Below are 22,924 nucleotides of genomic sequence, written 5' to 3'. Positions count from 1 at the left end.
CTTCATTCTCTCCCTAATTTCTCTAGTTTGTGCTGTGAACCCTTCTGACCCTGTTCTTATATCGTAGGTAATGGAAAAGATTAGGTGAAGTGAAATTTTTTCTTTAAACCGTCACTCAGGCATATCAATAATTTTTGTAGAGAGAGAAAGAGAGAGGGAGAGAGACAGGGAGAGAGAGAGGGAGGGAGAGAGAGAGGGTAATGGTGAGTTATAGAGGAAAGATAAGAGGTGACAATGGTGGTTGGAATGGTGGTGGTGGAAAGTTGTGTTCGTGAACATGATAAAGAAGATGAAGATTAGGGGCAATGTTTGAACAAGTGAGATTTTGGACTAAAATAAAATATTTCCCCGAGAATGTGCAAAAAGACACGAATTAGAATTTATTCCCCGGAGATTGTTCTTTATTCCCCAAAGCCGCGGCCATAAAAAAAAATGGGGTGTTACTTACAGTACCTCCCCTCGTAAAATCGATCAGTCCCCTAATTCCTTTCCTCATTAGAAAATCAAAATCATAATTTATTCTTTATTAAAACTCCCAGAAAGCTCTCCCTTCATTTGATTTTTGATGGAATCCTCAACAATGGCGACCAACCCATTTCTCTCTTCTACACCGTCTTCTCTTTCTCTCTCTTTCCCTACTCATTCTCAATCAATTTCCCTCTCTCGTAGCCCATTCAAGCTTCATCTCCTAAACGAAACTCCTCAATCACTCATTGTTCGTTCTCATGACCGAAATTACCCAGGTTCTGTAAATCCTTCTTTATCCTCTTCTAATGCTAGAGATGAATTTCAATCGAGAAAATCAACTTTGGGTTCAAACGAATCATCATCAATTTCATCACCTTCTTCCCCCACCATTGATTTTCTTACCCTCTGTCATCGTCTAAAGGTACTTACTTATCTAATCTAATGGTTCTTTTATTCAAACTTTTCTGATTCATTTCAATATTTATTTTCCTTATTTCAGTAATTCCTAATTTTGTAATGTTTGGTTTCAATTCTACTTGAATTTTGATTCTTGCAAATTCCTCACTTTAGCTTGCATGTGGCAAATTTTAGATGTAATTTAAAGAATCCCTTAATCAAGCTAAATGCTTTGGTTAATCTGAATTTTGAATGAATCATAACTTAAAAAAAAAAAATCCTGTTTTACTAGCACCAATTTTACTCTGGTTGGGACAGGCTGAGAGTTATCTAGGTTTTGCATATTTTACTAAATATGATAGTAGATGGAGGCCAAAAACCCTTGGCTGGAGTTATCACGAACTTCGCTTCTGCCTCGAGGTCTCGGGTTTGAGGCGTTACGGATTTTATGCTCCCTTGAAAGTATTTTGACAAATACACAAAAAAGATAGTAAAGGGATGGAATGAAATGTAATGGACGTTCGAAATGAACATATCTCATAAGAATTTTATTTATGTATTAGAGACTAGAGATCGCCATTTACTCACCTTTATGATCTTGATTTTGTGTGGGTAGACCATCAAGGCATCAAACGAATTGATTGAACAAATAACAGCTTGAACATATCTTACTTTCTTCAATTTTATGTGTAAAATTATTAGTCACAATTTCAAGATTATAATGATCATAAAGGAGAATCGTAGTAACTTCTGTCATTCGTTTAGAAGAAGTATATTTTTTCCTTTCCAGACAACCAAAAGGAAGGGATGGGTCAACCATGGGATCAAGGGTCCTGAATCTATCGCTGATCACATGTACCGTATGTCATTGATGGCCTTAATTGCTGGAGACCTACCTGGTGTAAACAGGGAAAGGTGAGATTGTTCCTATTTTAAAGCCTTGTACTATAAAAGAAGTTTGGAATGACATGCTTTATTGTATATAGGGATTCAAGACTTCATTTAGAACATCGGACCAACTTAATGTCTTCCATACAAGTACCCGAAAATATTTGTGGCTAAGGATAATTCGATATTTAGATGTGCAATTAAACTACTCGCCAAATGTAAGAGCATACTACTTGTAATAGAGTTTCCAGTGCATGAGATTTTGCAAGAATAAGGTTTGTGTCTTAAGAGATATTAAAGCTGTAAATCTCATCAATGCTACTAATTAAGGTATCTCACGTTCCTATACCATATGGTTTATGGAATTTTCAACTAAGGTTCAGAAGACTTGGAATAAACACACGAAGTATACAAGCTATCTTTCTCAATGAAGTACACATGTTACCTATAGATATTCCTCTCTATCTTGTATCTTTTTTTTTTGCTTTTTTTCTTAACTCAATTTCAACTAAGAACAGAGTTTTAAAGACTCGTAATTCTTGGTAGACTCGTTTGAAGAAGTAAGCATGCTGAGTTGGTGAAGATTTGTACTACATGGTTCAAAACCAGCCTTCAGTATTCTTTGTAATAGAGAATTGAAATATCTTAACATCTAGAATTCTAATAGGAGGTTACATCCAAGGATGAAAGTGTATACAGGGGAGGACCCATAGGGTCCAGTGGGGGCACGTGCCCATCTCCTCCAATTTCATAATCTTCCGGTAGTGAGTATGAATATCGCTATAAATGAGCGAGAGGAACGAAAGGAAAAGTGACAACTAACTTGTGCCCATCTCCTCCAATTCCAATGAATCCATGATAGATGTAACTTCAGCTCATCAGTCGTTCTCGTCCTCTTATACTTGTTTTAGCTTCTAATATTAATTAATAATTAATAACAATATACTCTCCTCATAGCTTATCTTTATCTTGTTCCCATTAACTCCTTGATTTCCTGTATGTGATTTCACATTTTATACTTCGATTCCACAGGTGTATTAAAATCGCCATTGTTCATGATATTGCAGAAGGTATTCTTCTTTCTAGTTATTTTCTATCCATGTATGAAAGGCACACCTTTAAGAGTTTAGACGCATTATTGCTTCTTTTAAAATGCAAATGGTTACACATAAGAAAACTCATTTGGTATGTGGAAACCATAATTTAGATTAATAACAGAGTCATAGGCTTATTAAAAAAGATGAGAGAGAAGGAGAGAGAGAGATACAAAAGGTTTATGTTGCTTTGTTGCAAGAATTCATAGAGGTTTGACTGCCTGTCCTTTGCGAATTTTATTATTTTATGCTAGGCTGCTTGACGCGCTACAGGAGCGCCTTGGCTTGATACTAGACGTGCTGCCTTCTCATAACACAAGAGTTTATACTTTGATTTTCTTTATTTTTTCATAAATATCTGTGCTATTTTACTTTTGTACGAGTCTATGACTATACATGTAAATTGTAATCATAACTCAATAAAACATACAAGTATTGAAGACAACATTGAAGAATCAATTGGGAAAAAATGGGCGAACAACCTTTGATGACATTAGTTTACTCAAGTCCCTGTATCAAAATCAAAGGAAAGAGATAGGATATCTTTTTTTTTTGTTGAAATAGAGATAGGATATCTAGGTAACTGATATTGGTAACAAAGCGCAAGTATAGCAAATATGCATGTAGTTGTTATTTATGATTATCAAGCCATTCTTTCTGCAATATAGTTGTTGGTTACTTGGTTTGGTTATGCCAAGTTCACTGGGAAAGATAACCAAAATTCCCTAGACCAATTTTAGGTTTGAAATCCTAACATAAGGTTTTCATGGAGTAAGGTTTGTAGTTCGCACATAGAATATAAGGTGTACACATAGTTTGCAGAGAATTGCAGAAGTTTAACATAATTGCATAGATTCCCAAGCCTAATTTTTTTGGTTACATGTTTCTTGACAAGGCCAATTAGAAATTGAGTCTTCTACCCAATTTAATGATTTAACATTAACCTTGATGTGGCGTTAAAATGTCACATTTGGATCGCTTAACTTCGATGAGTTAGTTCTTTTCGTGTTTTATTTCTAACTATTTATAAATTTTTCTTGGTAGGTACCTTATTTGGAGTTTGACGCTTCATTCGGAATAAAACGGAGCATTTATCACTTTTTTATCTCATGTGGAAGAGACCGGAAGGAAAGAGCGTCAGGGGTATTTTGGTCATTTTGTGAAATTCAGAGGTTAGATGGAAAGTGGAGTCAATGATGAGTCCGACGGTGAAAACGGAAGTTGAATCAGAGTACGGACTGAGAAGTTATGGAAGAGAGAAGTCGAAGAGTATTTTGGTCTTTGCTGGAAATTATAGGATGTAGAGAAAATTATGGAGGCACACCTTTGGTTCTTAAAAGCCCAAACTCCAAGTCCAGGCCCAAGAACTTTAAAAGAAGAAGAAACTAGGAAAATTCTATCGGCAGCCCTCTTGGATGTCTTAGGACCAAAAACAAAAGGAAGAAAGGAGCTGAATGGGTCATCTTCTACAATTAGAAATTAGGGTTGAGAGGAGTTTAGAGGAGAGAAGGAAGGAGAGCTGCCGGCCAAAGCTTTGGCCGGCATTAAAGCTACTCGAAGATAGAGAAAAAGGAGCCGGAAAGAGCACACGGGAGAGAGAAGCAGCTCGGATTTTGGAGTCTTCAACAGCAAACTCGGATCAGCATTCCGGCTTCCTTCTCGGCAGAACAACAGCTAGGGTTTACAAGAACAGCAACAGCTCGGGTTATCATCGGCCGGCACGGGATTAGTTCGGGACTTAATCGAGGACGGGACTGCTAACCAGAACAGCCGGCACGGGACGAATCTTCAACTTGGCCGGAAATCCTTACTCTCGGTCGGATTTGTTTGTTATATTTCCGGCCATAATTTTGGCCGGAAATCATAGGGCTTTCACTTGGAACTCTGTTGTCTTGCTTCTCTTGATCTTTGATTTGGTTTTGGTGTTGATTTTATAGAGAGAGAAAGCTTAGTTTAAAGCTTTCATGGTGGATTTGGTTTGAGAGGAAGAAGATGACACTCTGTTAAGGGGAGGTCAAGTTCTGCTGAGAGGACACCTATTATACACTGTTAAGGGGACCCCTGCATTCTGTTACAGGGAGATCGACAGCACTTGAACGCTTATATTTCCCGTCGATCTTAGTCTCGCGCCTCATCGGAATAGGGAGATTCTCACCTTAACTCGTGTCTTTCTTTGTTTTATTCCCGTTTATTAATTGTATCGCCATGTCTAGCTAGCTTTGTAGTCGGATACTCGTGAAACATGTTTTGATGTGACAAAGAGTTTTATTGCTTTTAATGATAAAATCTTCCGGGTTTTTAGACCGTTCATGGACTGGAATCTGAGTTAAACCAAGAGTTCGTTGACCAATCCAAGTAAATTGGTGAAGTTAACTAACTTTTCATGCTTATAGATTATTAGTACTAGTCACTATCAATTCTGTGGATCGAAGTATCCCTCTCATTCCATTCTTACTCGATTCTTCCCGAATCTCTCTCACCTCTCACTTTTAGATTAGATCGTTTTATTTGTTTATTTATTATAAATCAATCAAAATCCCAATTATCATCCTTTCATTTTAGTCTGAGTTAGTGGTTGACACCTAGACCGGTGGGCTAGACTTTCTCGATATTCTTATTACCTTCCTATCTTCGTGGATCGATCCCGGTCTTACCGGGTTATTACTTGACGCCCGTATACTTGCGGGTGGTGACCTTTTAGGGTAACTTTTTAGGCCCATCAAGTTTTTGGCGCCGCTGCCGGGGATAGGTTTAGTAGTTTGGATATTGTTTGTTCGTTTTGTTCATTAGTTTAATGTTATTTGTTAACTTAGACGTTTTTGTTTATTTTCGTAGTTTCTGACTCTTTCTTGTTTTCAGGAACTACTCTAAGGAAAAAGCCGAAAAAAAAAGAACATAGGAGCGAAGGAAAAGAAAGGAATCAGAAGGAAGAACGAAACGAGAGGAGCATTCGCTAGTATCGTATTCTATCTCTTTCTTTCTACTTGTGTGTAATTGGTTGGTAGTTTACATTTATAGCTTGTGTGTTGTTCCTTGAACATTGTGAGATCATGGCACGTTATTCTAACGGTTGGTCATTCCATGATGATGATGATGACCTTGAGCTGAAGAGTTCCATCATTACCCGACCTGATATGACCTTAAGAGAATACCAACAGTTGCGTAGAGCTGAGCTTAACCAACGTGGTATGACCCTAGGAGAACACCGACGGGTTAATGAGGGGAATAGGTCAATTGAGCCTAATCGACCTGGTATGACCTTCGGAGATTATCAACGAATGTGTAGAGATGATCCGATTAGTGAGAGGAATAGACCATCTGAACCTGATCGATCTCGTATGACACTAGCAGAATACCGACAGATGTATAGAGATGGTCAGATTAGTGATGGATATCGTCCGACACCAAATATGTATAAGAGACCTTATAGTCCACACTATTCTGAGACCAATGACTTTAGAGGCAGGTATGATCCTAGTATATACGGAGGGAGTTATTACCAAGAGTCTTCATTTTATTACACTGGTGAGCCTTGTTATGAGGAGACTCTTGAAGATAGATCTCGATCAGAGTCTGAGAGTCGTCTTATTGAGATGATGTCACAATTTGCTACTCAAACGAAGCAGAGGGTTGAGTCCTTAACTCAAAAGATAGAGACGCTCGAGTCACAGTCATTTGTCGACGAGGAAGGGGTTTCACCACCCCAAACTCAAGAGGGTACTAGGTACGATGACGAGGGTAATACGTCTAACCCTAGTACTAAGTTAAATGTCGATGAATCTACTGAGAGGACCCAAGAGCCCGAATATATTGATGACCTTGTTTCGTCTTTACCTCAACTTTTATCGTCTCATTATGATAGGACTATACCAGACTTTGATGTTCAGGATGATGGCTCTACGAGCAAGTTTGAGGATGACACGATTCCGAACTATCCAATTTTTGACACTTGTAAGGAGTCAGTCTTAGATGCAATGCTAGGAAGGCCTGATATTATAACTGACTGCGAGGCTCCAGATGTCTTTGAGGATATTGATGACGTAGTAGTTAGAGACATGTTGGATAGTTTGTCAGACTATTTACCTAAGGAAACCATGGACCTTGACTTGGTCCCCGATCATATTGCCTTACCCTTAGAGTCTAGTTCGACTTTCCACATGATCTCAAACTCGGTTGTTGATCCCTTTTGGGACATTTCAGACGTCTCTCCAAAGACGTCTATGGACATAGTGGATATTCTGTCCACTAAGCTTCCAGATGATTTTTTGCCTTCGACTGATATTTTGACTCTTCACATGTATGTCGATCCTTTTGATGATTTCTTTGTTGTCGTTCCTTCTATTTATACCTACTTAGTGGAGTGTGCACCCACTAAGTTTGGGGATGGCTTGTTTTCTTCTATCGTCTCATGTGCACTTCATATCCTTTATCTTTTTGTGAGACGATTAGCACCAGCATATAGCTTTCTTTGGGTTGACCCCCAAAATTTCCGTCTCTTATTGTATGATCTTTGACTGATTGAGATGGGTCTTGATGTTTGTGGGTATCATCTCTGGAAACCCTCCACGAGACAGAACTCGTGCTCTTGCGAAAGCAAGAGAATCAACGGCTAATTGCATAGCTCAATGCAATCGTGTTTACCCGCGTTAGTGGTCATTTTTATGGTCATGATCTTATGTGCTTCATTTTCATATCTCTTGTTGATCATAGGAGCATTTCTTACTTGTTTAGCTTCTGAGGCATAGTTTGTTCCAAGTTTGGGGATGGCGACGAGCTCGACATCAACTTGGAACCTGTTCATACACGAGTCTCGGTAGTAGTATCTTTTATCTCCTCCGGCTATGGTAATATCTTTCCATTCTTCTCTTTAAATTAATATGTCTTATCTTTTGGTGAGTATACGGTTGAAACATTGAGGACAATGTTAATTTTAAGTTTGGGGATGGGGTATGACTTCTAGCCATGACCATGGGGTTTCAAAAGACAAGAGGGTTCGATAAATTTGACCAAATTTGAAAAAATTTGGGTAGATTTGATATGACATTAGTGGTATGCTTAAGTATGTTGATGCATGTGTTTCAGTTTTGGTGAATCTTATGCATGTTCTTAGTCTTTTTCATGAATGTTAAGTCCTTTAGTGTTTGTTTTCTGATCATATGAGTAGCATCCTAAGGAAGAAGAAACATTTCTGAGGGACCTATACTAGTCATTAGTGGAGACTTAAACCTATGTGAGATATCTGAGCCTTTCTTATTGTTTTGAGTGATCTCTTCTGAGCTAACTCCGAGTAGAGTGAAGAGCTACTCAACCTCGCAACTTTTAAAAGAGCTTAGAAGATCTCATGATCTCAACTTTCTTAGCCACTAGGAGTGACATCAGGATAGCGACCTTACTCTTGTAGTCCATGAAACCCGATAATAGTGTCAACTTTAGGGAAACGGATACTCCACCATCTATTCATCATCTTACTCCCGAGAATGAAGGCATGTTATAGAAAGAAGAATGTGAAAGCAAAGTGCGAAAGAAGAAAAAGTTGTTTGTTGAGAATACTAGTGTTAGTATTTGTTTGTTATGAAAAAAAAAAAAAGTGAAAAAAAAAAGAAAAAGAAAAAATTTTATGTGTTATTTTATGCTTTTGATGTGTAAGTGTTGTGGGAAATAAAGTGTTCAAAGCAAAAAGCTAAGTTTAGAAGTTGTTTGAGCGTTCGTCTTATTGAAGACGTCGACATTCTCGGGATCTCATCACTTCCATCTCATTACTTGTATCCGTTGACCTTTAGGAAACATTGTTAGGGGGTAGATTGGGTGAGAAGGGTGAGTGAGCTTCCCCATTCCATTTTAGTGGTTATTTCCATTCTTTAGAGATCATTTCGTTCTAAAACTTGTTATCCTCATTTGTTTTGTATGTGTTGAGTTTCTCCTTATTCCATGCTCACACATTAGAGTGAACCGTATTATCTATTTTTGAGTGATTTCATGTTTAAGAGTGTATAACCGTGAGGCTAAAGTCGAGGCGAAATGTACTAAGATAGGAATCGAGGTTTTGCAACTTTAGACTTAGATGATGCTCATTATGATTGGACGCTTACATTTTAGGATGAGATTACTAGTGAGGAGACTTTTAACATTTATATGCGTTTATCTATTTTGATTCGCTTGTTTAGCATGCTTGAGTGTGTCATTAATTGTCATTATCTTATTTACATCGATGTTGAACTCTTTTATGTCTTTGAAATCTGGAATTTTGTGGGTATATTCACTGGAAACCCTCACGAGACGACACTCGTCCTTTAGGGGTAACCTAGGGGTTTAACGGCTTATTGCATACGCTAAATGCAATCGGGATTCCTCCGAAAGTGAGTTAGGATTTTACTTTGAGTTTGTTTGCTCGAGGACTAGCAAATTCTAAGTTTGGGGATGTTTGATGTGGCGTTAAAATGTCACATTTGGATCGCTTAACTTCGATGAGTTAGTTCTTTTCGTGTTTTATTTCTAACTATTTATAAATTTTTCTTGGTAGGTACCTTATTTGGAGTTTGACGCTTCATTCGGAATAAAACGGAGCATTTATCACTTTTTTATCTCATGTGGAAAAGACCGGAAGGAAGGAGCGTCAGGGGTATTTTGGTCATTTTGTGAAATTCAGAGGTTAGATGGAAAGTGGAGTCAATGGTGAGTCCGACGGTGAAAACGGAAGTTGAATCAGAGTACGGACTGAGAAGTTATGGAAGAGAGAAGTCGAAGAGTATTTTGGTCTTTGCTGGAAATTATAGGATGTAGAGAAAATTATGGAGGCACACCTTTGGTTCTTAAAAGCCCAAACTCCAAGTCCAGGCCCAAGAACTTTAAAAGAAGAAGAAACTAGGAAAATTCTATCGGCAGCCCTCTTGGATGTCTTAGGACCAAAAACAAAAGGAAGAAAGGAGCTGAATGGGTCATCTTCTACAATTAGAAATTAGGGTTGAGAGGAGTTTAGAGGGAGAGAAGGAAGGAGAGCTGCCGGCCAAAGCTTTGGCCGGCATTAAAGCTACTCGAAGATAGAGAAAAAGGAGCCGGAAAGAGCACACGGGAGAGAGAAGCAGCTCGGATTTTGGAGTCTTCAACAGCAAACTCGGATCAGCATTCCGGCTTCCTTCTCGGCAGAACAACAGCTAGGGTTTACAAGAACAGCAACAGCTCGGGTTATCATCGGCCGGCACGGGATTAGTTCGGGACTTAATCGAGGACGGGACTGCTAACCAGAACAGCCGGCACGGGACGAATCTTCAACTTGGCCGGAAATCCTTACTCTCGGTCGGATTTGTTTGTTATATTTCCGGCCATAATTTTGGCCGGAAATCATAGGGCTTTCACTTGGAACTCTGTTGTCTTGCTTCTCTTGATCTTTGATTTGGTTTTGGTGTTGATTTTATAGAGAGAGAAAGCTTAGTTTAAAGCTTTCATGGTGGATTTGGTTTGAGAGGAAGAAGATGACACTCTGTTAAGGGGAGGTCAAGTTCTGCTGAGAGGACACCTATTATACACTGTTAAGGGGACCCCTGCATTCTGTTACAGGGAGATCGACAGCACTTGAACACTTATATTTCCCGTCGATCTTAGTCTCGCGCCTCATCGGAATAGGGAGATTCTCACCTTAACTCGTGTCTTTCTTTGTTTTATTCCCGTTTATTAATTGTATCGCCATGTCTAGCTAGCTTTGTAGTCGGATACTCGTGAAACATGTTTTGATGTGACAAAGAGTTTTATTGCTTTTAATGATAAAATCTTCCGGGTTTTTAGACCGTTCATGGACTGGAATCTGAGTTAAACCAAGAGTTCGTTGACCAATCCAAGTAAATTGGTGAAGTTAACTAACTTTTCATGCTTATAGATTATTAGTACTAGTCACTATCAATTCTGTGGATCGAAGTATCCCTCTCATTCCATTCTTACTCGATTCTTCCCGAATCTCTCTCACCTCTCACTTTTAGATTAGATCGTTTTATTTGTTTATTTATTATAAATCAATCAAAATCCCAATTATCATCCTTTCATTTTAGTCTGAGTTAGTGGTTGACACCTAGACCGGTGGGCTAGACTTTCTCGATATTCTTATTACCTTCCTATCTTCGTGGATCGATCCCCGGCAGCGGCGCCAAAAACTTGATGGGCCTAAAAGGTTACCCTAAATAGGTCTACACCCGCAAGTGCACAGGTGTCAAGTTGTAATAATTTCCGGTAAGACCGGTTCGTTCCTCAGAGACTAAGTGAAATTTATTCTAAAACTAGGAAGTAATAAGATTTTTGAAATTGATTTTGGTTTTGGTTTTGAAAATAAATAAATAAAATATTAAAACGATTAAAAAGGTGAAACTCAAATGGGGAGAAGTCAAATGGGAGAGAGTCTAGGTTTTCTGAATTCATCCATATAATCAGTTCTAACGACAATTTAATTTGGTCTAATTCGATTGTTCTTTGTATAACTCAGATTTTCAGTCCATGGATGGTCTAAAAACCCGGAAGATATTATCGTTAAAATAATAAAAACTGTAATAAATTAATCATTAGAATAATTATTGAAACTTCATCTAAAACCCTAGATAGAGAATTAATTACTCATGGACATTAAATAAAAGAAATTGGAAAATAAAGCAAAGAGAGGGAGAAGAAAACTTAACTTTTTCGCTTTTTTCCAAACCAAACAGGGCCTTAGGGAAAGATTTTCCTTCTGTTTTCCCAAAATTCTGCCAAACAGACCCTTAGAGAAAATTATTTTCTCAAACCTCACAAAAAAGCTCCCAGTCTTAGTCGTGGTGATTAAAACTGAGATGCACCATTGGTTCTTATTAGCTATTGTTGGAGATATAACACCCTCAGACGGTATCCCTAAAGAAGAGAAAAGCAGGCGTGAGCAAGCAGCTCTAAATGAAATGTGCGAAGTTCTTGGCGGAGGAGCGAGAGGTATTGTGTGGGATTTATATCTTGATAACTTCAGTAGTATTATTTACTTTATCATGTTCTTGGTACTTATTTTATGATGGAATTCTGGAATGCAGCTGAAGAGATACAAGAACTCTGGACTGAGTATGAGAATAATGCTAGCATAGAGGCCAATCTCGTGAAAGATTTTGACAAGGTATTAACTTGTACAATCTTCAATTAATTATGTATGGGACATATGGCACACAAGTTTTGTACCGCTTTCTTTTTTGAAATGCCGAATAGTTGCCCTTGAGGTCTGGTGGAACACGTGGTTCTGAGTTCTGACACACAAGGGCAATATGCTATAATATGCTATCTCATATGCAACTGAGTCATCTAGTTTATATTTCAGAAAATCCTTTTCCAATCCGATTAGTAGTTCTACAATTATACGTGATGGGCGTCTCAGTTTGAATTTTCATGTTGAATATAACAGATTTTGGCATTACTTGTCATTTTTTCAGGCTGTGAGCCGTCTAACTAATATGTGTTCTGAATTAGGTTGAAATGATTCTCCAAGCCTTGGAGTATGAAATGGGTAAGTAATTTCTTGTACAAGAATGTTAATGCCCGTAATCCTCAAAATACAAAGTGTTTTTCTTTTCTTTGATTCTTTCTTTTCCTTGATTCGGACTTCTTCTCACGTAGCAACCAAGTTATCATCATTGGCATCCTATGTTTTTTCACTTGGTTTATTTTGTGCTTGACAATAGATCGTCACTTGTTATTTTGGCAGAACACGGGAGGGTTCTAGACGAATTTTTTCTGTCCACAGCAGGTAAGTAGACGCATCTCCCGTCTTGAACTCTTGAAGTGTTACATGTGTTCTTGCCTGCTCTTTTTCTTCGTGAAAAAATATGAAACCTTTTTTTCTGCTGCTGGTTACTGTTGAGTGTTGACCTTGTTCTTATATTCGTCGCAGGCAAGTTTCAGACGGAACATGGGAAGAGTTTGGCAGCTGAGATCATATCAAGAAGAAACTCAAAGCTGGTCAATAAATTTAGTTGAACAAGATTCAAGAAATAATCTGCTATTTATTTCCATGAAATCCGATACTGTAGTTTTGTCATGTTTCTCCTCGGGTTTATGAGACTGCACCAATAATGGCTGTCTCATTCTTTTTGTTCCCTCTCCTTTTAGCTCTTGGAATTTGTGATTCTGAATCTGAACTTCAACAACTTGATTTTCGAAGAAATAGAATTGTTACATCAATGACTTATGGGTTGTAATTTTCTCTTCAGGGATATAGGCAATATGAGGAAACAATTAATATAACTTGAGTTTCTAAATGAAATAGAGTTATTAGTTTTCCTATCTTTTTATGTCTCTTCTTTAGTTTATTTATTTACTAAGACGTCAGTAGCACGAATAGTCTCTAGTTATAGATGATATCCCGTTCAATTCAAGTATATTGTCAAAAGTTCAAGTATGTTCGTGGCAGAAGAAAATAATGAACTTTTGATGAAAAACCAAAAAGGCCGTCCAACTGAATATACCAATTTTTCTGAAACTTATACTACATTTGTCTCTACTGAAAGACAGTTGTGGTCGTGTAAGCTATCACGATAAAATTCTAATGTACATGGTCGTGGTGACGATCACAATAAAGACAACAGACATTGGTCGTGGCTAGGCTGATGCCGGTCGACAAATAATACCAATAACAGATTCATGTCGGTATAATTGATAAACCAAGGAAAAGAAGGTAACGAAAGAACCTATTGAAATGAAAAATCAACCATGTTTTAAATGCGGTATGACAGAGCAAACTATGCTGGTCTGCTAAACATCTACTAATTATGTAGGAACATTATTGAGTCGTAGCCACGACTAGGCCTTCCAGAACGGTTGCCACCTTTTCTGTCATCTTTAGGCCTCTCTCATGTTGTCGGGCTTTAGGTCTCTTTCATGTTGTTGGGCTTTAGGCCCCTTCCATGTTGTTGAACTTCAGGTCTCTTTCATTAATGGTTTAACTTAGGCGGTTATCGTGCTTATCACATCTTCACGATGTATCAATTAATGTTTGGTAACGACTAACGAGGTCGTAGTCGATTTCTGAAAAAAAAAAAATTCAGACTCAACAACCATTTCGAAATGGGTTTTTTCTGTAATTATAAATTCTTTCTGGACTAAAGTGGAGTCGCCCCTTTAAAGCAACCAAACAAAAATCAGTTGGAAAAAAACGTTTGTCATTTACGTTTTTATCACACACCTCAGGTAGGCTCTTTCCGACTCCACAGTCACACTCCAATTTGATGCTTCCCTGAAATTCGTAACCCTAGAACACCTTGATCGACCAGAAATCAAACCCTAAAAATGCCCAAATCTGCTAGTAGATCACAACTTTAACCCTCCCAAAAGACAAAAATGGCAAAACATTCAGTCGTGTGGAGTACTTCTCAGAAGAGATGGAGATGGCTTTTGATGCTACTTTTTGTATTCTCAATCTCCACTTTAATCGTGTTCATCGTTAGACCTGCGTTTGATTCTTGTGATCATCATCGTCACTATGAACGGACTGGTGATACTCAGATTCACTCCACCAGACAGATCGAAAGCCCTAAAAATCCGCTTGATTTTATGAAGTCGAAGCTCGTTCTTTTGGTTTCTCATGAACTTTCTTTATCTGGTATAGTCTCTAGATCTCTTCTAACTCTTTGTTCTTTCACTCGAAATCAAGCTAGTAATCTATTCACAGTCTTATTTCTTGATGAATTGATTCAGAATGTTGTAATTTGGTACAAGAAATCATTTTTGTACTCGGATTTAAGATGATTTAGAAGAAATTACTCTGCCTATGTTAGTTTCAAACCTAAATTAGTTACACATTGTGTAAAAGTATTGAAATTTCAGAAAAGTTTTGTGAAATGAATTCCTTGCTGTGAAGGTGGACCATTGCTACTGATGGAACTAGCATTTTTGCTGAGAAATGTTGGTGCTAAAGTTGTTTGGGTTACAAACCAAAAACCAACAGAAGAAGATGATGTGATATACAGTTTAGAACATAAGATGTTGGATCGGGGAGTTCAGGTACAATAATTTTTCATTTCTTTAGAGTAGTAATAAGGGGGTTGTATACTTGTTTTAATGTCATTTCGTTTAAGACCCAGGAAACTATAGATGTTAAGTTGCATTTTGATGATTCTACTTGTTTTGATTTTATTTCGTTCACGGCCCTGTAAGGGGTTATTTACTTGTTTTGATGTCATTTCGTTCACAACTCAGTAAGGGGCTGTTTACTTGTTTTGATGTCATTTTGTTCACGACCCAGGAAACTTTAGATGTTAAGTTGCATTTTAATGATTCTACTCTGGTTGATATGTTCTCGTATCACCTCCTAATTATGGCTTACTTTACTAGGTCCTTCCGGGAAGGGGTGAAGAAGCTGCTGATATAGCACTTAAGGCTGATTTGGTTGTTCTAAACACTGCTGTTGCTGGGAAGTGGCTAGATGCTGTGCTTAAGGAACGTGTTTCCCAAGTTCTTCCAAAGGTTTTGTGGTGGATTCATGAGATGCGAGGGCATTATTTCAAACTGGAGTATGTTAAGCACCTGCCTGTTGTTGCTGGTGCCATGATTGATTCACATACAACGGCAAATTATTGGAAAAATAGGACTCGAGAGCGTTTAGGGTATGTCCTTTACATCCTTAAGAAAATCTTACTTACATATAGTTTGCTAAAATGACATCATATCCAAGTGCTTGACATGAAACAAGCTCTTTGAAAATAATTTTTTGTTATACTGTTTCTTCAGTACTCGTCATTTATCATGAATGAATGTGATGGCAGAACTTCACAAGGTATGAATACAAAGATTTAGGATCTGGATCTAAAAATACGGGAGTTAGAAACATTCCAAATTAGGGATGATGCCCTGCACACAAGATGTACATACTAAATTTCACATTATAGCTGTTGAAGTGACCGCGATAATCTGACAAGACTATCTGAGTACCCAAGAGGAGTTATCTGAGTTTCGGAGTATTTGACATGAAAAAAACTAAAAATGAATATCCATGTTCCATAACATCAAAAAATTTCTACTACACTGTTACTTATGGCCCCTTCACTTATAGTATTAAATATTCTTTTGGTGTTCAACTTGGCGTGTCATTTCCTGTGCAGGATTAGGATGCCTCAAACATATGTTGTGCATCTTGGGAATAGCAAAGAGTTAATGGATGTAGCTGAAGATAGTGTGGCTAAAAGGGTTCTCCGTGAGCATGTGAGGGAGAACCTTGGAGTGCGAAACGAAGATATTGTCTTTGCTATTATCAACAGTACTCCTTTACAACTCTGAACCAAAACATAGTAATAGTTTATCTGCTAATTTAGTCTCCAGTTTTTCTGAAAGCTTTAATTGATTAGTCAGAGGCCAAAACAAAAAGCCATCTTCTTTCACAAAAAGGATAGTTTGAATGTATTCTACAACTCCATGAACTTTCCTTCTCTCTCTCTCTTTTTTTTTCTGTAAAAAGTCCTCTGTTCTGCTCCTTTGAAATGGCTCACATCATTGCGCGAGTAACTAAAAATTTCTTGTCATTGTTTAAAAGAAAGAAAAGTTTCCATGAAATTGTCCTTGTCTTCAGCATCTTCAAGCCAAAGGCACTGTTTCAAGATTTAATTCGTCTTCCCGGGCATTTATACCTTTTAAACATATATGCTGCATTTATGCCTTTCGAACATTGAACTTTCGATATCTGCAGGCGTTTCACGTGGAAAAGGGCAGGATTTATTTCTCCGCGCCTTTCATGAAAGTCTTCAAATAATTAAGGAGCGGAAGCTACAGGTTCCATTGATGCATGCTGTAGTAGTCGGAAGTGACATGAATGCACAGACTAAGTTTGAAATGGAACTGCGGAAGTTTGTAACAGAAAAGGGAATTCAGGATCGTGTGCACTTCGTCAATAAGACCCTCACTGTAGCTCCTTACTTAGCTGCTATTGATGTGCTTGTACAGAACTCTCAGGTACTTGCCAGCTTTACGAATCCTTTCACTGCGTCACATAAGAAACTCTTTAAGTATGTTTCTTGATTCAATACCTTTTTTGTTCTTGCCACTCTTTGTTGACAATGTACGGTTTTGTTTCAACTTTTGAATTTCTCATCACTTTTTAGTTATCCAACATTCGTTCCGATGATTCAGCTTCTGCTACCACTTCTTTAAACATGTTCCTTAACCAAAAGCTGCATATGGTACATAAATGAATCTGTCAAAAACTAGGAGATTTGAGTCAATTAGGCTACTCTTATGAGCCAATAAGTTCCCATTATACTAATGGTCAAGAATGGCACATTCCTTTAACTCTTCCTCTTCTCGCGTTGCTCCTGATAAGAATCGTCCTTTTCATTGTAATTCTCTTCTCTCAGTACTCTACTTGTGCAGCTAGCTTGGTTGCAGTTTTATTGTTAAGCTTATCATCTATTTTCCATTGTCGTTGCCTTTGGAAGATAAAAATTGAAGTTAATTGCTTAAGCAAATTTTTTCTCTGACCTTGTAGGCCAGGGGTGAATGCTTTGGGAGGATAACCATTGAAGCAATGGCTTTTCAGGTGCCAGTATTGGTAAGCTCTTTTTCTTTCTCATCTTATTGTACTATCAAGTCTCAACCTTGAGCCGTGGAACTAACTTTGCTTTGAAATATGCACATTCATTTAACAAAATGCTCTTTTCAACATTCTTTATATCCCCACCATGGTCTTTACGAACTATTATGCACAAACGATTCTGCAATCTGGCTTTTGCCCACATAAGAGCACAAGGACCAGCTCTAAATAGTTGAAAGTTGAAACAAACATTAGAACCCTTAAGTGTGAACCAGGAACTTATTTATCCCATATACATCCTACCTTCATAACGAGACATCAATAGAAGCATTTCACAATTATCAAGTTTCTGAGATATGCCTCGTCCTTTGCTTTCCCTGTTGTCTAAATTCATCTGGAATAGCATACCGTTCATGATTTAGCTCAAGAGATAGCCCAACTATAGGATATTTGGGCGGTCTTATTAGCATTATATATCATGGATGTATCAATCAACTATATCAGAAATATGTATATAATAAATGAACATTTGAAAGCAAAGTACTTGCTTATGCAAATATCTCCTGTAAATGATCAGTTTAGTTGAACAGAAACAAATGCCTTGTTTTTCTCAGGGAACGGCGGCAGGAGGCACCACGGAAATAGTAGTAAATGGCTCAACAGGTTTGTTGCATCCTGTTGGGAAAGAAGGTGTGACTCCTCTTGCAAACAACATCGTGAAGCTTGCGACTCATGTAGAGAGGAGATTAACAATGGGGAAGAAAGGTTACCAGAAGGTTAAAGAAAGGTTTATGGAACTTCATATGTCTCACAGAATCGCTTCGGTTCTAAAGGAAGTGTTGCAGAAAGCGAAGAGTAACCAACGTTCTTGACACGTTAGACTTGCAACCCCTTGGGACTTCCTTTTTTTTTTAGGTTAAAGTTAGAGTTTCATCTATCAATATTTGATTGTGTTTTTCTGGTGTAATCTAAAAAAAAATTTCTCAGATATTTTTGTATATAAAAGAGGGCAATTGAGAAATCAATTCTTCAGGGTCCGAAATAAGGTTGTTATTTTTTATTGAAAAAAATTTATGTATTGATGTTGTTAATGAGTTACGCAGGTCTGAGCCCTCGGCCAGACCGTAGAGAAAGCTCCTAAAGTTGTCTTGTTAACCATCTTGAATGATGCAGTGGGTTGCAAGGGTGAATCACTGGAACCCATTGCATCTCTTTACCCAACCATTGTATGTGCAAGACATTTTTATTCAGCATCGCCATGGATGCTGATAAAGGCCTTATCATCGACCTTATCTGACGAGAAGTGCGCGCCTTTGGGGTGGGCTTACTATTTAGATGTTTTCAGCAGTTCACTTGGCTACCTTGCGTTTACTATGGGCACATGAGTGGTACACCAAAGGTGTGTCGTTTTCAGACCTCTCGTGCTAGATAAGGATCCTCTTAATGCTATAACTCCTGCACCAAACATAGACTAAACTGTTTATTGACGGTCCCAACCCGGCTTACGTATCACTATAAGCCTTTAATCGGTCCCATCTTGGGGGTTTCAGTAAACGAATTATCAAGTGGGGGGTTTGAGTAATTCATGCCAAAAAAAATATCCTCCATATTCCTGCTTGGTTTAAGTAGAGAATTAACAAACTTTCTTGATAATAGCAAATCATAGTTCCAGAGTCATCGTTGAAGCGGAGATTTTAGAGAGAGAGAAGAAAGTGATTTAACCAGAGACCAATAGGAACCTTAGAGAGAGAAAGAGAGCGACAAATAGACAGAGAAAGTAAAAATGGGGGAAGATCCACAACGTTTAAAGAAGATCGGAGCAGCTTCATACGAGTATGAGAATGACTCAAGATGGAGTGATTACTGGTCAAATATCCTAATCCCTCCTCACATGTCTTCTCGTTCCGATGTCGTTGATCACTACAAACGCAAATTCTACCAACGTTACATCGTCAGTTCCCTTATCCCAAATCAGTTTTACCAACTCCCCTATAGAAAATTTGAAACTTTTATTTGCTTACTTGGTTAAATTTCATTTTTTTTGGATCTGAATTCTGATGGTTTAACATTTCTGATGGGTTTTAATTAAGATTATTTGACTTGGGTCTGATGAAATTAAGCATTTTTTAATCATTAGATTAAGAACTGATTTTCAGTATGGAAATTATGAATTTGAGTTTAGTTTTGATCTTACCCTAGGACATCTATAGCTAGAAGTACCATCTTATTGATTAAAGAAAGTGTAATAAGATCTTATTATGTTCTCAAAGTCTTAATTTTACTACAAAGTGTCTCTTTTAGAAGATTTTGCACTTATATGATCAATTTGAATGTTAAATTACATATAATATGTACGAACAGGATCCTGATTTTGTGGTTGAATCGATGTCGTCTGGGAGTTCTACTCAATCGTCAACAATATCATCGACGACGACACCAACACGACCCGCAACTGAACAAGCACCGTCAGAAAGCACTGGTAAATGAAGTTGATCTTTTGTCAAGTCCAATACTATGATTTGTTGAATCTGTTTACTTTACTCTGGGTTTAATGTTCATCTTCACTATCTGATTTTATTAAACTGAAATTTGTAATAGGGTCAAATTCTAGGACATTTGGGACATCCACAACACCAACTGCTAATCCTGGTTCTCTCCGCTTCAATTGGCCGACAATTCAATTTGCTACCAATGCTTGGGTACATTTAAAAACTTAACTTCTAAGTTTTGTACATTGCCATGATCTGTTTCTTGGTGGTTATATTGGACTGCATTTGACTAATTTATCATATTATGGTAAATATTGTAGTATGTGTCTTTGTATTTTGCACAAGAACGTATGCCAGGTTTTTTTTTTGAAACAGTAAACTGAGAGAGTGCCCAAACCTAAAACAAGCCAATTAGGGTGCAAAATAAAATCTGCCCCGTTTATCCTCCAAAATTAGATCAACACATCTGTAAAAATGGATTGGGGGTATCTCGAAGTATGCAGAGTTAGTGTTCCAACTGGCAATCCGGTGAGCTAATATATGTATCGTGATGTTTGCAGAAAATATTTGATAGTTGAAGTTTAGAATCATAATCTCTCTTACTTAACCACTTAGGTTTATCAATAATATCTAGTCAGTAATCAAAACTCTATATATGAATTATGATGGACGTGGAACTTATAATGGTAATAGTAGTTGGCATGCCAAACTCTAGAACAGAATGTCCTTGTCCGTAGTTCTACAATAGTACACCGTATCATGTAGGTACTGATGAGCAAATAGCATCAGCCCAATTACTTCTGAATTTTTAGTACATGAAACAATTTCTTTTGTTCAGCATCTGCCAATATCAGCACTTGCCTCTTATACAGAGTTAGAAGCGAAACTATGACTTAAGTTCTGTTCATTTGTTTTTCTTCAAACATTTGTCTTTTCCACTTCCCAAGTATCACTTCAATATTCTTGGCATCATGCAGGTTTTTATCGTCGCAGTGCTTGCAGTGCTTCCTCTCACACCTAGAAATCTTTCTAATAAAGCATACCGATTGGCCTTCATGGGAAGCTCATGTTCTTCGCTGTACTCTCTGTACTCACTTTATGGGGTAATGATATTATAGAAAGCTTAGAATGTATATTTCATATAACGAACCAAAACTCTTCCTTTGTGTTAGATTTTAGTCTATCTTTATCTTCTTGCACTGACCACTCGTACTTCAGAAACCTAGGGCATGGAATCTACAAGCTGTTCAACTATGGTTGCAGTCAGTACTTGTAACCAAGGATTTTATCTACTTCGTCTACTGCCTTACCTTTGTCAGCTCCAACCTTGGCATGAAATGTAAGCACCACTTGTCCGTTCATATTTGCGAGCGCTTTTGTCCTTTGGATTCATCTTTTCCCATCTCATGTAGTAAATGGTTTGTTGTAATTCATTGCAGTTGCTTTAATTCCCGTGCTGTGTCGATCACTTGAACATGTGGCGAAGTTCCTAAGGCGCAATTTTAGTCATTCTTCCTTGTATAGGTAAAATAATTGCAGCGACACCTATATTCTTTTTACCAAATGTTGTTGTTGCTTTCTCTTGATAGTATCAGTGACGATCAATATGAAGGGATAATTCTCTAAAAGGTGTCAATAATGCATTTTATGAACAGAAAGTACTTGGACGAGCCTTGTTTGTGGGTGGAAACCAATTCAACTACTCTTGGCATACTGACTTCTCACGCGGAGATCGGAGTCGGATTCCTGCTCATTATCTCGCTATTCTCGTGAGTTAACTGGTTGCTTCTCTTGGTATCCATCTTGATATCTTCAACAGGAATTCATAACCCATTTAATTTTGTGGATTCAGGTGGCAACGCAACATCATACAAACGTTCATGTACTGGCAGGTGTGTTACATTTCTATCCTCTATCTGGATCGACCGATCATGTAATTCCATAATATGCGGGGTAACCTTTTTATCTAGAAAAAGAAAAAGAGTTCAAAATTGCCTTTCTATCATCTGTTACCACAGGAGGCCTACCTAGTGGCCCTTCTTCCATAGATGAAGAATGCAGATCCCATGTGTGTGACTGTGTCGAAGTCCTAGTTTCACTTGGAGTTTCAGATTCGTATCTAACATTCTTAATAATTTTGCTACCTGACAGAAAGAAAGTGAGAAAGTTAGTTACCATGTAATATCAACTTTTGTTGATGTGCTTTTAGCCATTCCGACCTTACACGTGGGGCTGATTAACATAGTACTAGGAATCAAATCTTAGCTTATCCCTTTTCACTGCTTTTTAGGCTTGAACTCTTTGAGATCTAGTTTCTAGCTTTCAATTTCAGTATCTATGTTCCTGTAATTAATTCGAAATGGTACAAATAATAATATTAATAGTAACCCCTTGTTTTTCATTTCAAATAACTTTCAGGTGTTGAAGTTCATGTACCGTGCTCCTGCAACCTCGAGTTACCATCAGAGCACGTGGGCGAAGATTGGTCGAACTGTTAACCCTCTCATCAACAGTTACACCCCATACTTGAAAACTCCTTTATCTGCTGCTCAGAAATGGTGGTTGAGGTAGAACTCACCGAAGGACAGACTAGAGGTTAGTTGGTTAAAAAGAAAATTACTTGCAAAAAAGAAGAGAAAACGAAAGAGAAGAAGGATTGAACCAACCTCATGGGTTTAACTTTTTTGTCAGGGAATCTCTTTATGGAAAGTCTGATTTCTGATTAGATCATACTGCCATTTTTAATTTAATTAGACAGATGAATACCTTTATGATTTAAAAATCAATGCTTTCGCTTTATTTTTCATGTTTACATCCACTTTGCATACCTATTTATTTATGTTTTATGGAGCCTATACTTCCTTGCTTAAACCCTTCTTTCGAGCTCGTTAGCTGTGAGCGCGGAGAAATGGCAACAACTTTACCCGATCAGCAGGAGCAACAACAACAACAACCAGTCCTCTATCCACAAGCAGCATCATCATCATCATCACCATCAAATGGTGGTGCTTGGAAGAGTTCAGGCTCGATTGGACCATTTTTTGCTGTAATGGCTGTGATTATTGTTCTCGCAGTTTTAT

The 22,924-nt window shown here is 37.8% G+C and overlaps 3 protein-coding genes across 4 annotated transcripts; all 3 read left to right on the top strand.

Moving 5' to 3' along the window:
* Positions 1 to 410: 410 nt before the first annotated feature.
* On the top strand, positions 411 to 13,117 carry LOC147552957 (uncharacterized). Of its 2 annotated transcripts, none has more exons than XR_015238341.1 (8): positions 411 to 889; positions 1,655 to 1,779; positions 2,785 to 2,822; positions 11,676 to 11,786; positions 11,882 to 11,961; positions 12,272 to 12,345; positions 12,544 to 12,585; positions 12,730 to 13,117. XR_015238341.1 is itself a non-coding variant. In XM_086671216.1 (8 exons), exons 1-8 carry the CDS (start codon positions 566 to 568, stop codon positions 12,813 to 12,815), a joined length of 843 nt encoding a protein of 280 aa, XP_086527342.1. In that variant the 5' UTR covers positions 411 to 565; the 3' UTR covers positions 12,816 to 13,117. The 2 variants fall into 2 exon arrangements, 1 of the variants encoding a protein (XP_086527342.1); XM_086671216.1 differs by having other exon boundaries at positions 12,309 to 12,345.
* An 816-nt stretch (positions 13,118 to 13,933) lies between these two features.
* On the top strand, positions 13,934 to 18,397 carry LOC147552956 (uncharacterized). Its single transcript, XM_086669207.1, has 7 exons — positions 13,934 to 14,436; positions 14,695 to 14,837; positions 15,168 to 15,439; positions 15,935 to 16,089; positions 16,516 to 16,778; positions 17,311 to 17,373; positions 17,970 to 18,397. Exons 1-7 carry the CDS (start codon positions 14,175 to 14,177, stop codon positions 18,225 to 18,227), a joined length of 1,416 nt encoding a protein of 471 aa, XP_086525333.1. The 5' UTR covers positions 13,934 to 14,174; the 3' UTR covers positions 18,228 to 18,397.
* Positions 18,398 to 18,894: 497 nt separating this feature from the next.
* On the top strand, positions 18,895 to 22,656 carry LOC147552955 (uncharacterized). Its single transcript, XM_086668772.1, has 9 exons — positions 18,895 to 19,306; positions 19,717 to 19,834; positions 19,954 to 20,054; positions 20,822 to 20,947; positions 21,063 to 21,183; positions 21,284 to 21,368; positions 21,500 to 21,613; positions 21,697 to 21,736; positions 22,263 to 22,656. The coding sequence occupies exons 1-9, from the start codon at positions 19,139 to 19,141 to the stop codon at positions 22,413 to 22,415; spliced, it is 1,026 nt and encodes a 341-aa protein (XP_086524898.1). The 5' UTR covers positions 18,895 to 19,138; the 3' UTR covers positions 22,416 to 22,656.
* The last annotated feature ends 268 nt before the right edge of the window (positions 22,657 to 22,924 follow it).

Source organism: Eschscholzia californica, unplaced genomic scaffold (genome assembly GCF_041429995.1).
Source record: "Eschscholzia californica isolate CP2 unplaced genomic scaffold, dmEscCali1.0.p SCAF_3, whole genome shotgun sequence".
Taxonomy (NCBI): Eukaryota; Viridiplantae; Streptophyta; class Magnoliopsida; order Ranunculales; family Papaveraceae; genus Eschscholzia; species Eschscholzia californica.
Note: the sequence above shows the minus strand (reverse complement) of the source record. Positions and strands in the feature narration are given on the sequence as shown.